General features: G+C 34.9%; 1 protein-coding gene across 2 annotated transcripts in view; it reads left to right on the forward strand.

Annotated features, from left to right (window-relative positions):
- Positions 1-15485, forward strand: part of COL4A2 (collagen type IV alpha 2 chain) — a 274234-nt gene that overhangs the window by 210931 nt on the left and 47818 nt on the right. For both annotated transcript variants that reach the window (XM_051984185.1, XM_051984184.1), the window contains exons 26-28: positions 393-443; positions 3773-3829; positions 11994-12101. In XM_051984185.1, the coding sequence (XP_051840145.1) occupies positions 393-443; positions 3773-3829; positions 11994-12101 (216 nt within the window). The remainder of the gene's footprint in view (positions 1-392; positions 444-3772; positions 3830-11993; positions 12102-15485) is intronic.

The raw sequence follows: 15485 nt of genomic DNA on the forward strand, positions 1-15485 counted from the left end.
GTTGAGTTCTCTCTTTTCTTTGAAACATGTTGTATAACATAGTGAAAGCATTTAGCCAACAAAATATTCCTCAAATACTCAACAGATGATTCTACTCCAGCCTCACATAAATTGCCCATACATGTCAGAATGGATAGTATTGTTTTTGCTGTTTCCACATATTTGTTGTTTGATTGGATTTATCTGAGTCTAGCTTCTCTTGTATTTATATGAGTCTAGCCTTTTTTCCTAGGGCTGAGCTTTGAAGTGAATTTGCAGGCATGAGAGTTTTTGCAATGTGTATCTATGCTATCTGTCTGTCTCTATTTCCTACAATTTAATGGAGGAGGAAAAAAAATGATCATATGTTGTTTTCCTAATTACCTTTTTATTTTATTGTGTCTCATTCTCAGATTGTGATGGAGGTGTGAAAGAGCCAATTGGCCAGGAGATAATCCGACCCGGTACTGTCAAAAAAATTTTGTTAACCATTTTACCCTTTTGGTTTTAAGAATAGATAATATACCAGCAGTTATATATAAAATGCCCACAATGTATATGGTTCACTAAATACTACAAGAGTACCCCCTAAAAAAATATTTAGTGTACACTTGTGTGTTTGTAGATAGGGAAAAAGGGAGGGAAAGATAAATGGAGAGAAAGAAGGAAGGAAGGAAGGAAGGAAGGAAGGAAGGAAGGAAGGAAGGAAGGAAGGAAGGAAGGAAGGAAGGAAGGGAAAGAAGGAAGAAGAGAGAAAGAAAGGGAGGAAGGGAGGAAGAAAGGGAGGGAACGAGAGACAGAGAGAGGGAGGGAGGGAGGAAGGAAGAAAGGAAGAGATGGGAATAAAGGGAAAGAAGGAAATGCATATAAATGGCTCTCCCAGTACACTTACAGAATTTAGAGATGGTAATGATGCTTGCCCTCAAGTTGCAAGAAGTAAAATAAGGCATACAGAATCATATATAGTCAGAATCACTGAGTTCCATGGAGGGTAATGGCTTATTTAAAGTCACATAGGGAATACAGAGAAGAACCTGAATTCAAAACCAGATCTGACTTCTAATTCTGAACACATCTTTACATGAATAAAAACAGTGTCTGGATGATTGTGCTGCTAACAGTGTCAAAGTTAAAAACTAGTTACTATTCAATATAGGAAGTTTAGTCTAGGAGATCTAAATTGAGTAAAGAATTAAAGATCAGAAGGAACATTAAAAAGAATGGGGAGATTATCTGAGGCATGAGGGGATTTCCTGTATTTATTGCCCATCACTGGAGACCTTTCAGCAGATGCTGAATGACTATTTGTTGAGCAGGTAGGATTCTTGCTCAGCTATAGATTAGAAGAGACAGTTTGTGAAGGCCCTTTCAAGCTTTAGGTGCTATGATTCTATAATTTTGCAATCTCTTGGTTGTTTTCCAGTGATTCATTTGCATTTACTATTAGTCCATTATTGCTTCTTTATAATTAGCCTAAGGCTTTCAAGTCCTTAGATAATAATCTTTATTTCTAGGGTAAGTGTCTAATTTGTCTCTGTATCTCAACCCCTCAGGCTTTCAAATTTGGCACTTAAAAAGTTTTGTTGCATGCATAACTCTTTGTGCATCCTGAACTTGTTAAATAGCTAAATAATATGGGGCCCACATTAAATTTTCTTTTAAAACTGAAAATAAAAATATTCACTTCACCTGATTTTGTTTTTAATTGGAATAAAATTGCAAATTACAGCTCTTCTGGTAATAATGTATGTCACAAGTTATTTTAGTAATTAACCAATTCAATTCTGTGAACATTTATTAAGCATCTACTGGGATCATTTATAAGCATTTCTCATGAGGATCTACTGGAAGCAGAAAGCTAAAATAAGACAAATTCCCCACTTTTAGGAAACTTACAGTCCAGAATAGTTTAGAATTATAGATGGTATCTATCTTCAATAGAGGGAGAATAGGAGAAGTGCATAGCAGAGTCCTAAACAAAAGTGTAATGACAAATGGGAGGAGGAAAAGATCACTTGCAGGTGAAAGGGATGGAAAAAGACTTTATGAAGGAAATGTCCCTTGAAATTGGGAAAGGATTTCAGTAGGTAGAAATTGATAGCTGTGTTTTACAATGATAAGTCAATAAAAAACTGAAAATAATAATGGGAAATTACCCAAAAATGTTTGTACTGCATTTTCAGGTGTTATACATGTTAAATATGTGACTTGTCCATCATATTTTAGAGTGTAAATTCCCAATTGGCAATGAACATATATCACCTATGTTTTCATAGTATTTTTATGGGCTTCATCTTTTTTGTTATTGTTGTTTAATTGTTTTTGTCATGTCCAACTCTCATGACCCCCATTTGGGGTTTTCTTAGGAAAAGAAAATGGGTTTGTCATTGCCTTCTCCAGACGAGAATGCTGAGACAAACACAGATAAGTAACTTGTCCAGGGACAAAAAGCTAGTGAGTATCTGAGGCCAAATTTGAATCCAGGATTTGAATCCAATGGATATTCTGTCCACTGCCTGTTGCTTAAATGTAACATAATTGTCAATGTGACATAATGTCAATATGACATAGAAGTCTCATTTTGAACAGAAAGATAATCCAGGCATTCTAAATCAGTGAACAAATGGTTTGTGTACTCCTAGTAAAGAGGGTTAACCCCCAGACTTGAGTTATGATACTTGGCAAAAGGATTACCCTGACCTAGCAGGAAAAATTCCCATGCAAACAGACATAAGACAGATGAATAGAAGGATTGTCCTTCAAAATAGGATTTCTTAGAACAGAAGCAACCAGTACAATACTCCTCTTCTCAAATTTAACTGCTCTCATTAATTTCACCAGAAATAGTCTTAATCCTTGCTCTTCATGAAGCAATTATTTTGTTTTTGTTCATTTTGGAGGTATTTGAAGTCATGACAGAGTAGGTTTTTTTTTAGATTATAAGGTAGCTACATCCTGAGATAAAGTTATAAGATAGAGAAAATGCAGGAGCTACATCATGCTTTCAACAAAGTTTTAATTTGTAGTCACAAGGCATTGGTTCAAATTGGGTTCTTCTACCTGTATGATAATAGGCAATTCATTTAATTCCCCTGAGATCTCCGTTTCCTCAACCTCTGAAATCCCTGGATATCTAGGGGCAACTATGTGTCAAAAATAACAGTATTGGTCCTGAAGCCAGAAAGACTTGGGTTAAAAGCTGGACTCAAGCACTTAATAAACTCTGGATCTGAGTAGGTTACTTTACCTCTCTGCCTTAGTTTTCCCTATCTGTAAAATGGAGATAATAATAGCATTTACCTCTCAGGATTGTTATAAGGAACAAATGAAACAATATTTGAAAAGCATTTTGCAAACCTAAAAGCTCTATAAATAAATGCTAGCTATTATCTATAATCCTTTAAATGAGATTCACTTTTACCCATTAGGAATGATCTCATTTATCTCAACTTATAATGAAAACTGTTACAAAAATAAGGAAATGAATGAGTCATTTGCCCATGTACTGTTTTAGTCCTTTTTTGACTACATTTATTTAATTTGCATTATATAGAAATTAATATTTTTATTTCACTATGAATATTAATAATGAAATTAATGCATGCATAATTTAGGAATAATTAAATTAAACATCTATTTACATCAGAAAGCAATGATCATTAAACCATTAAATTATTTTAATAATATATCAGTAACCACTTTTCAAATTAGTGCTTTTGATGTGGGCAACACAAAAAGCCATGAGATTCAGCGTAGATTGTTTCACTTTATCTTTTTTTAATTTTCTTTTTAGGTTGTGTAATACCACCTAAAGGATCTCAAGGGTTGCCTGGACTCCCAGGATCTCCAGGTAAACATTTTCAATAAATATGGAAACTACCACATTTTCCTCTCCATTGCTGGTTCTTAACTCTGAACTGTATTTTTTTATTATAGCTTTTTATTTACAAGATATATGCATGGGTAATTTTTCAGCATTGACACTTGCAAAATCTTTTGTTCCAATTTTTGTCCTCCTTCCTCTCAACCCCCTCCCCTAGGTGGCAGGTAGACCAATACATGTTAAATACAATATATGTATACATGTCCATACATAAACTATAATTTTTTAACTTTTTCTCTCTTCCTTTTTCCTTCTTCCTCTTACTTCTGGTCTCCTACCTCTCCCATCATAAATATCATTTTCAGCTTTTAGAGCTTCATTTACTCTTGCTTTAGAAATCAATCTACTTTCATGGCACCTTGAACACAATCTACTGTTCCACCACAGCCCTGGTTTCATTTATTTTTTATTACTGTTCAAAATATGTACAAAATACAGGAAGCTAAGAGATGTGGTATATACTGTAGTAGACACCCCCAGAAACATACACACCTTTAACCAAGACCTCTCCAAGCTCAGGAGCTTCCTCCATAAGAGAAGAAAGGAAGGATAGATATGTGTTTATTGCTGAATTTTCCCTCTCTCTCCTAAAAAAATGAAAAACACATAGAGGAGAATATTCTTTTCTTTCAATTTTGTCCAGGGAAAAAAATGGGAATAGAGTTGAAGAAGTTTTGCCCCTAAAATCTAGGTTTTGTCCATGGATTGACTAAACACACTGTCCAAAGTCCTAATGACAAATCCATATGAATACATGATCCTTTGTCCATCTCAACTCCTAGCCAGCTCAGCTGCTAACTCAGTGGCATGGTTTTTCCATTTCTTAGAGAAGAAGGGTCCAGGTGGCCACAGCTGTTGTAGCATGGGCCACCATCCAGTGACTTAAGCCCTTCAGTGGGGTGCCATACTTTAATGAATAGCTGGCAGTACAAAGCAGAGGACACTTCCAGACATGCCCTTAATCACTGTGGGCAGGGGATGAAATTTAAGCCCTGGGAGTGCTTTATGGAAGGAATTAATGTTATTAGTGTCATACCGGAAACCAAGATTCCTCTGGCTACAACTGGAGCTAGACTGAAAGAGTGCATTCTTCTTTTTCATTAACAATGATGAGCTAGAGGAGAAAGGGGGAAATACCATGAGCACCCAGCTAATCTCTAGATTGTACATTCTTCCTGACCCATTATTTGGGGATCATTTCCCCAAAGTGGTAGCTTACACTCAAATTAGAAAATGATAAAAATTAAGGGTACATTTGTTGAACTTTAAAAGCAACGCTGAGGTACAATCTCATGGGAAGCATGGGATAAAAATATAAAAGAATCATTTGTAGCATTAAAATGAAGTAGGTCTTTAAGGTACACAAGGCCCTCAAGCAAACCTTTATCTTCCTCAAACATTTCCAGAAGAGAGCATTATGGCACAATGGAAAGAGACCCTGAATTTGCCATCAGAGGATGTAGGTCTGAATTCTTATTCGGCCACTCACTATCCATGGGACATTGGGCATGTCAGTTAAAAACTATAGACCTCATCCTCCTCATCTGTTAAATGAGGAAGGTGAATTAGATGATCCCTACCATCCCTTCTAGCTCTCTCCATATGATCTCTGCTTATTCTTTTTAATATTATAAACTCCAACCATTCATGAATTCTAGTCTGGCATTTATTCCAATATTTCTTTAAACTGGGCGTATAACTCCTTTTTAAGGAGTAAAGAGGAACTTTCTGAAGAAATGAGCTATGGGGACTTTAAGAGTTCTTTAGTAGAGGCATAACCTGCTCAAGATGAACTGAAATTTTAGAGTATGTAAACTTTAAGGAAATCCCTGGATAAAAAATTTGAGAATCAATGATGTAAATTAATATCTATATATAACATATTTAAATGTAATACAAGCTTTTATTAAAATAAGTTTAATATTTTTCTTATGTTCTATTAAGCTGAAATACCGGAAAAAAAAAAAATCTGTGACGTTTTAGCTGTGTGTAATGTGTCCCAAACACTTTAAGAAAGTAGGACTGAAAAATAAATATGTTTGCTTTTTGCTAAGTAATAAGATACAACCATCTTCCAACATCCCCTTTCTTCCCTGCCAAAAAGCACTTAGTGACCAACAAAAGCTGCTAATTGTTTTCAAAAGTGTCAGTGCCAGTAGTAATAAAAAATCTTCCTTTATATTTAATATTTCTGCTCAATAATGGTTATGGTGACATTCTTCAGTCTCTCAAAAATTCTAAAATTTTCAGAATCTTAAGTTTCTTCCCATCTTATACAAGCATGGCATTCTTAATTCCTGAGCTTTCTGCAGCTGTTAAATTTATTCATTTATTTATTCATTCTCTTATTTAATTCCTCACATAGTCTTAAATCCCTAATTCAAACTTAGGAAGAATGTCTTCTGGCGGGACTTTAATCTTAGAAAAGTAAGTTTCATTTGTGTATCAGAGAAGTTTGTAAATTTCTGAATCCAATTCAAAAACACACAAAATTTTTCTATTTCATAAAACTATCTATCATTAAGTTTTCCAATATATACTAATATCACAAAAGTCATGAATCCAGTTTTGCAATAGGATAATAGTTTTAGAAGGCAAAATATTGGTGCAATGTGTCCTATTTTCAATTTTAATAAAAATGCTCATAGCCTGATTCCTTTAATCTGGCCTATTTCCCTTGAGGCCCTGGATCAGTGGATCTGGGCCAATGTAGATGTCTGTTTCCCATCCAATACATCTGTTGTTTAGAGTTCCTTTGAAAATGGTCTTGTTCTATCCCTGAACACTGTTCTAAGCTTATACTTTCATGTGCGTTTGTTTTATGAAATAGATGTGCTCCTAAAAAGTTAAGTGGGAACAAAAACCTGCTTTCTTATCAAGCTTACATTATAATTTTCAGAAAAAATTAAGATCATCATTTATGGTTCAACCTTAGTTGGCAATGACTCCTAACACTTTATCTATTCATCCCTTCAAGTTAAAATGATTTGCAGACACATTCATGACTGGGTCATAATCTTTTTTTTTTTTTTTAATCACTTGAATATAAAAGGGAGTGGACTATATAAAGTCTTTGGTGAATCCTTTTATAAATTGAAAACCCCAAATAACCACTTCATATTTTATCTGCTCCATGTGCCCCCTCACTGAGCACCATACTGAATTTTCTTAAAGTGAGGCACTACAGGAGTTTAGATCATAGAAGAACAGAAGTGAATCTTTTTAGTAAAATGTTGAGGGTTTCCCTGGCCACACAACATGAGGGGTTAGAAACAGAAATCTCTGCATTGTTTCCTGGCTTTATGCTGTGCACAGGGGACTTTGAAGGAGGGTTTATAAAGAATGTGAAAGTTTTAAGTTTTGGACCTTTGATCTCCCTGACCCACAATAACTTTCCTGAACTTATTAGCTCCACCTTTTTCTTACAGCCAATCCAGGTGACTTATCTTTGTCTTTTATCTTGCACCATTACTTACTTGCCCAACCCTCATTCAAAGCTCCATTTACCATGTGCACCAAAAAAAAAAAAAAAAAAAAAAAGCTTTTATTAACTATTGATACTTAAAGACAATTTAAGTCAACTAAAGAGATTCTTTTTTAAAGCATCTGATTAATTGAATTAAAACATATACTTACCTACAGGGAAAAGAAAAGTTTCTCTGTGAATTCTAAGTCTTTTAAGACTTTGTGATTTATACCAGATCACTAGAGGAAGATCCAGAAAAATGGGTTCATTATGTATTCACCATGGGGAAGAGTTCATATCTCAAACTTGATTAATTTAATAATTATTCCATTTGGCCCTTTATAAAGTTTTTTTCAGGGGAATAGCATTTCTATCCCAAATTCATTCCCTATTAATGAAATCAATATTGTTGGTAGTTGCATTGATTGGTACAAGACAGAGGATACCACAAGTTTTTGAGTAAAGTTCTCTAATGAAAAAAAAAAAAAAAACCTTATTTTCTTAGTGTTTGCACAATATAATGGGGAAAAGTTTGCAAGTTTTGTTGAAAATTGCCTATGATCATAGAATTCTAGAGGCAGAAAAGGCCTTAGATATCTTGTTTCAGCCTCTCATTTTATAGATAAGGCAACTGAGAATTCAGGATATCCTTGCAAATAGTAAAGAGATCATTTTAGTTAGTTTTCTGAATTGGGTATATAGAAATTACCAGAATGGCAAAGATTTATCTGCTTTGATGTGGTTTCTTTTCATTATACCAGTAGTACTGTCCCAGAGAGACCAATAACAGCCATGAATACCCAGAGATTCACTTCAGTTCCTGATTCCGATTGAGCTGGTTACACAATGTAAATACAGACTGCCTCCAGGTACACACTGAGGCTTGTGATTTAGGGCCTTTGTTGATCTGTGTAATTATTTCTGTACAAAGAGACTCCCAGTGTGCTCTCTGTTCTCTTTCTCCTGGTGATTCGGGTAGACAGGCTAAGCAAAGTACAAGTATCTTGGGATTCTAGTACTCTGCATTTCTCCATTGATTAATAGAATTTACCTGGACCTGATCAGGGAGACCCTTGGAAGTGATCAGCAGCCTTTTTTCGTGTCCTTTTCTTAAATATATAACTCCAGTTGATTTTAGGGAATTGTGTAGTAGAAATAGGCATAGTTTATCCTCCAGGATTGAAATGTGTGTAAATGCTTTGAGGTCCCTTGTTTTGAGGACCAGTGAAAAGGCAATATTTGGAAGGTCTGACTCTGGATAATAGAGAAAGAATGAGGATGTGAGAAAGCTTGGAAGTGCTGAACCAGTGTGAGATTGGCCAGGATTAGCTGCACAAAGACAACTTTCTTTCAGAAACAAAGTAATAAATTCTCATTTTTGGACAGCATATTTGTTTTGCTCTTAAAGCTGGAACCCTGTTGACAGAAGCCCAAAATTACTTTTTTTTTTAAACAGCTTGAGAATGCATTGATTTTTTTTTTTAATTTTGATTGCTATCTTTTGAATTTACATTTGCAAATGTATGGCCCTTTTTGCTCCCGTGAAGCTATTCCAGATAGCACAGAATAAAAAAAAAAAAAAAAAAAAAAAATTTAAAGAGCAAAAAAAAACAGTTCAGCAAAACTAAAGTATCAAACAAATCTGAAAGTATATGCAATGTTCCCTCCTGCAAAGAAGAAAGTAAATTTTTGAGATTACGTTTTCTAACAAACTAGGAAAAGAAAACTTTTACTCATTATAAAAAAATAAATGTTCCCAAAACATTGATTAGAGTATTGTAATGTAAATAAAGTTGCAGGAAAAATTTGCTGCCAAAAAATCCCACACTGACATAATCCTCTGAAGTAAAGGAAAAATGAGTAATATATTTGGGAGGGTCTGGAGTCAGGAAGACTTCCTTTGTCTTCAGACACTAGCTGTGTGACCTTGAGTAAATCACTCAATCCTGTTTGCCTCAATTTCCTCATATGTAAAATGAGCTGGAAAAAATAATGACAAAACACTTCATAATACATTTAGGAGATGATTTTGCAACAATATTTTTAAATCTCTGAAGTTATTATAAGTAATAGAAATATGCCATAAAGTACATTTATTTCCAGTTAATAATACTAAAATAATATAAGTTCCTACTTTCTATCATATCAATGCAAAATTAATTTTCTACCATAAAGACCACCAATCTAGACACATGGGGAGTCCCAAAGAGTACTAATCTACAATCCCTGACCTCAAGACATGTATAGTCTAATTGAAGGTATGTGAATATCTGAATATTTATAATTCAAAATAATGCATAATATATTAGAGAAATACAACACAAAATGTTATATAACATCCAAAGTGGAAGAAATTCTTTTATTAAAAAAGAAATTAGAGGAGGCTTCATGGGAGAAGTAGCAAATGATTTGGGTTTGTTAAAGGATTTAATGAAGTAAAATGGGGGAGAGAGGATATTTTAAGTTTAGGGTCCAGAGGTGGGAAAGCCCAGGACATGTTCAGAAAGAATGAAAAGTAGGTCAGTTGGACTGAAACATAAACTATGTGATAGGAAGAATATAAGATAAGATTAAAAAGTTAGAGGAGGAGCAGATTGTAGCAGCTTTGTATCTCAGCCAAAGAAATTTGACCTTTAATTGGTAGATTGCAGCTCTTATAGTTAATCTGTTGATTTAGCTTTCTTTACTAATGTCATAGCATGAGAGCCAGCCTAATTTATGTCAATAGAGTCTTCATTGTTCTGTTCTTAATTACTACTGGGATAAAATAAAAATGTTTAAGGGGTCCAGTTCTTTTCCATTTTTCATACCCATCAGTGAATTTGAAATATAGTACTTCAACTATTCTACAACTTGAACTACTACAGTACTTGAAACATTCTTCCTTGCCCTAATCTTCATCATAAATGATAAGTGTTCTAAGTCCAGAACTGTGATGAAAAACTTTTCCTATCAGTCACATGTACAAAACTATTACTTTTGTTTCTCCTAACATTAGTCATGTATCTAATGAATTTATTTTTACTAAAATACAGGGAGAATCTTGAATAAAATGAATTTCGTTTATAGAAATGGTTTTTCCTCTTGGAAATGTTTTTCTAGTTTTGAAGAAATTTTTCTCTGTGTTCCAAACCTTTTTTAAAGCCTTGAATCCCCTAATTATCCAACAGCTAATAATTTCTGTGTGTAAATAAAGAAGGTGTCAGGTTATCTTATCATTGGTTAAGGCTGTCAATCAATTATGCTATTTATCTGTCAGATATCCAAGTACAACCATATCCCTTCCTGTCATAGATACCACTAAGGCCTCTATTATCAGCCCTATGAGCCCCAGAAAGTATCTGAAGGCCAGGATTTAAGCTGAGAATTTGTCAGCGATGCAATAGTACATCTGGAACAGGATTCTGAATGTGACTACTCCAGAGTGAAGTCACACACATGCAGTGTGAGCACATATATAAATTCATGGTACCTATTAATGGATCTGGACTTAGTTCTTTAGACAGAAGGGATCCACCCACATACACATACATATCCCCAATGGAGCAGTGTTTAATTGTCCCCTCTCCTTTTCTGTCTCTCCTACTAGGAAGGAAATCAAATAGCAATGCTCTTCCACAGCCTCCCATGAATGTACCATTGGTAATTGGAACAGATTAACTGCTTTTCACTATTGAAAATAATACCCAGACCCAGGAAGTAAACCCTTACTTTTTCTGGAGATTTTTCACTCACTCCTACAACTCTCACTACAACCCACTTACTGAGGATGGAAATTTTGGAGGCTGTTTCCTATCCATACTATTTCTGCTTTGGCATTCAGGAGGCTGCATCCAGGGCCCTGGTACTGCCACCTACCTAGCACCTGTTTCCTACAGCTGAGTTGGGCAATTGATGAACAGGGTAGTTATTTTGAAGGCCTTCATAGTGTTTGTGTTAGATTTATGTTTGGATATTAGTATTTCAAGAATCTTTTACAGGTAAGTACTTTTCTAAATGCTGAAAATGGTTTTTAAAATACTGGAGTTTTTAATGCTATTAGTTATTCATTATTTTGAGACAGCGAGGTAGCAGTACAGTGGTAGGCCTGGATGCCAGGAAGACTCATCTTTACGAGTTCAAATCTGGCCCCAGACACTTCTTGGCAATGTGACTCTGGGTAAAGTCATTTAACCTTTTTTGCCTCAGTTTCCTCATCTGTAAAATGAACTAGAGAAGGAAACGGCAAACCACTCTAATATCTCTGCCAAGAAAAATCCTAAACAGGGTAATAAAAGGTCAGACCTGCCTCAAAAAAAAAAAAAATGATGAAGAAAAACTTATTATCTTTTCCATCATAGAATTACTTCAGATTCTAGATTTTAAACTAGCAAAAGACCATAGACTTAGCCCAGTCCCCTCATTTTACAAATGAGTAAACTGAGAACCCAAGTTAAGTGATTTGTTCAAAGTTATATGGGTAACAAGCAACAAAACCAAAATTCAAACTCAGGTCCTCTGAAATCAAATCTCCTGCTCTTTCTACTAGATCATGTTGCTACTAATATTGAAATTTGGTAATGTTAAGTGTAATACATTCAACTGCATTTTGTCCTATCTTTTCCAAACCTACCAGTGGGGTTTTCCTTATATAAATCTGATTTGTTGTTTATTTGTGTCTTTTAGGTGCAAAAGGTCAAAGAGGACTTCCAGGATTACCAGGTGTAGATGGATTTATTGGACTTAAAGGATTCCAAGGAGATGCAGGTCGTGAAGGATTTCCAGGACCACCAGGTGAAATAAGAAACACATCACACCCAACCTATTGGTCTCCATAAATGATTTCTAGCTCTATTGACAGTAAATATATCTCCTTTCTTTTCTTTACCATTTAAATGTTTCTTTTGACATATCATCATCTGCTTAGCATTTGCCTGTTGAGTAAATAGTAAACTGACTCTACCATGAAATAACTCAAATATTGGCCTTGATGTAAAGTTTTCTTTTGCCTGGCTTCTGAATTTTCATGGAGAATATTCAAGAATTTATATAGAAGATGAAAAACACTACTTCAAAGAATTAGTAAAAGTTTTCCCTGAGTCAAATTCCTCTAATTAATTTTGAATTTTTGAACAAAAACATAAATCTCCTCTGAGTGTCTTTAACATTAATGGTACAGGCAGATCTTTAATTACTTTGAATGATACCAAGTCCAATATCAGACATTACTTTAAAAAGTTTTGTATTTTGTTGAATATAACAGTCCACTTATTTGTCAACTTCCAGGGGAAAAAACTCTAGCATAAGTCAGTATTTCACTATACCAATGTTATAGGATTGGCATCTAATAATATAGAGTTTTATTTATTGAGCAGTCCAACAACAATTAAAAAAAAAAAACTTCTCAATAACCAGATAAGGGAAGCATTGGCACTTGTTTACTAAAGAATGATTTCAAAGTATTAGTAAACTACAAGTTCAATATGAATCATGAAGAACAAAAATGTAAATGTAGTCTGATGTTGAGAGGGAGGGAGAAAAGGAAGGAAGGAAGAGAGAGAGAGAGAGAGAGAGAGAGAGAGAGAGAGAGAGAGAGAGAAAGAGAGAGATCGAGATCGATCCAGACAGACATTGCATCCAGGACTGGAAAGATCCTTTCTTACTATCTACAAACACACCCATTTCTCTCCTCATCCTCAAAAAATGCTCATTTTATTTATATCCTTCTCTACTAGCTGTTTCCTATATCTCACTTTTTATGACTAAACTCCTTGAGAATGTCTTGTACATTCCATTTGTCTCTTATTCTCTTTTTAAGTCACTGTTCCCTGACTTTCAAATCTCATCATTCAACTGAAACTACTCTCTCAAAAGTTGCCGTGATTTCTGAATTGCCGATCATCATCCATCTTGACTCCTTTGCAGACTTCAGTACTACTGATCACCTTCTCCCTGATTCTCTCTTCTCTTTGGATTTCAATAATTCTTCTGTCTCCTGGTTCTCCTATCTACATGACTATTCCTTTCTGTCTCCTTTACTGGATTTTCATCCTACTCTCACTCTCTTATCTCCTCTTGCTCTGTTCTGGGTCCTCTTCTCCTTCACCATTTTACTTGGTGAAGTCATAAACTTCAAAGTATTCAACTCTCTGCAGATGACTCTGAGAACCATTTGTGAAGTACTAATCTCCTGATCTCCATGTTCAAATCTTTAACTGCCTGAAACTTGATGTATCAAAAGCATCTTAAACTCAGCATGTCCAAATCTAAATTCATTATCTTTCAAACCCTCAAACTTCTCCTCTTCCTGTTTCCTATGTCTATTGAGTGTACCACCATTCTCCCAGTCACTCCGGCTTGCAATTTGATGTTATCTTTGACTTCTCACTCTCACTGCTCCTTTTCCCCACCCATACAACTTTCCATATTTAATCAGGTCCAAGCACTGTTGATCTTATCTTTATATACTTCCTTCTTTCCTCTGGCCCTCCATCCTCACATTGGCCCTTATCACCTTATACCTGGACTTGTTCAATAGTCTGCTACTTGATCTCCCTTCTATCATTCTCTCCCCAGTCCAGTACATCCTCTACACAATTATCAAATTGAACTTATAAAAGCACAAGAACTCTCCTTTTCGATAACCTCCATTGACTCCCTATTATTTCCAGTATCAAATATGAAATCCTCTTTCTGGTTTTTAAAGCTCTTTATAACCCTACCTCTTCCATCTTTTCAGTCTTTTTAAACTTTATTTCTCTACACACAGGTGTGATTCGATGACACTGGTCTCCTTGCTATTCCTCATACAAGACATTTCATCTCCAATTCTGGGCATTTTCATCGGCTGTTTCCCATTCCTAGAAGCCTCTTTTCCCTCATCTCTTCCTCCTGGCTTCTTTGACTTCCTTTGAATCTTGGAATTATGTCCAAAGAATTATTAAATTGGCTATATTCTCTGACCCAGCAATAACACTACAAGATCTATTTCCAGAGATAATTAGGATACAAGAAAAAGAATCTATATGTTCTAAAATATTTATAGCAGCTCTCTTTGTGGTAGCAAAGAACTGGAGGTTGCGGCAATACTCATAGCTGGGGAATAATAAATTGTGGTATACAACTGTGATGAAATACTGCTGTACTATAAGAAATTATGAACTTGATAATTTTGATAAAGCATAGATAGATTTGCACTAAATAATGAAGAATGAAATGAGCAGAACCAAGTCCTGCCTTTTTCAAGAAGCCTTTATCCTAGTCCTCATTAACCTTCATGCCTTCCCTCAGAAATTATCTCCAATTTATCTTATCTGTCTCTTGTTTGTAAATAGTTGTTGGTAAGTTATCTCTACTACTGTGAGCTACTTGAGAGTCTAGGATTGGGGTTTTAGGGAAGGTTTTGTTTTGTTTTGTTTGTCCTTCTTTTACATTCCCCAAATTTAGTACAATACCTGGCACATAGTAGGCACTTAGTTAATGGTTATGGACTTCACCTGATAATTCTTATGTACTCTACCCCATCAGACCACATCTGGATTATTATTTATCCCCAGTTCTGGGGATAAACATTTTTAGAAACAACATCCACTGCTAGAGTTGAGAGCCTCTGGATAAGGGCAACTATGATAGTGAAGGGTCTCAAGTTCATGCCATACAAGCCCAAAGAACAGAAAACAGACAAAGTATTGCTATTTTCAAGTATTTGAAGGGTTGTCATGGGAGAAGAAAGCACAGGTTGAAGTTTTGTGTTTGTGTGTGTGTGTGTGTGTGTGTGTGTGTGTGTGTGACTAATCTGGCAATTTGTGATGTTCACCTACACATATTTGTAACAACTTTGTTTTCTTGCTTTTCAAATTGGGAGCAGAGAAGGTAGAAGGAATAGAAGATGGATATTCATTTATTGAAAAGATTAATATAAACAGTTTTAATTTTTTAAAAATGAATTTGATCTTTAATTGATAGATAGTGGCAAGTATTTGGATTACAAGCTCAGTATGAGTCAAAGACATGATATTACAACACATATGCTGTTTATCAATTTTTCTTCAGTCTTGCTACATGACCAACCCATTTCCTTTCCCCAAAATATATTTGTCTCTGTTAAAATTCTTCACTGAAAACTTGGAAATTAAAACTGAGCGTAAAGCTATATTGACATGAGTTACAATTCGTGGA

This window comes from Antechinus flavipes, chromosome 3, assembly GCF_016432865.1.
Source record: "Antechinus flavipes isolate AdamAnt ecotype Samford, QLD, Australia chromosome 3, AdamAnt_v2, whole genome shotgun sequence".
NCBI classification, from domain to species: Eukaryota; Metazoa; Chordata; class Mammalia; order Dasyuromorphia; family Dasyuridae; genus Antechinus; species Antechinus flavipes.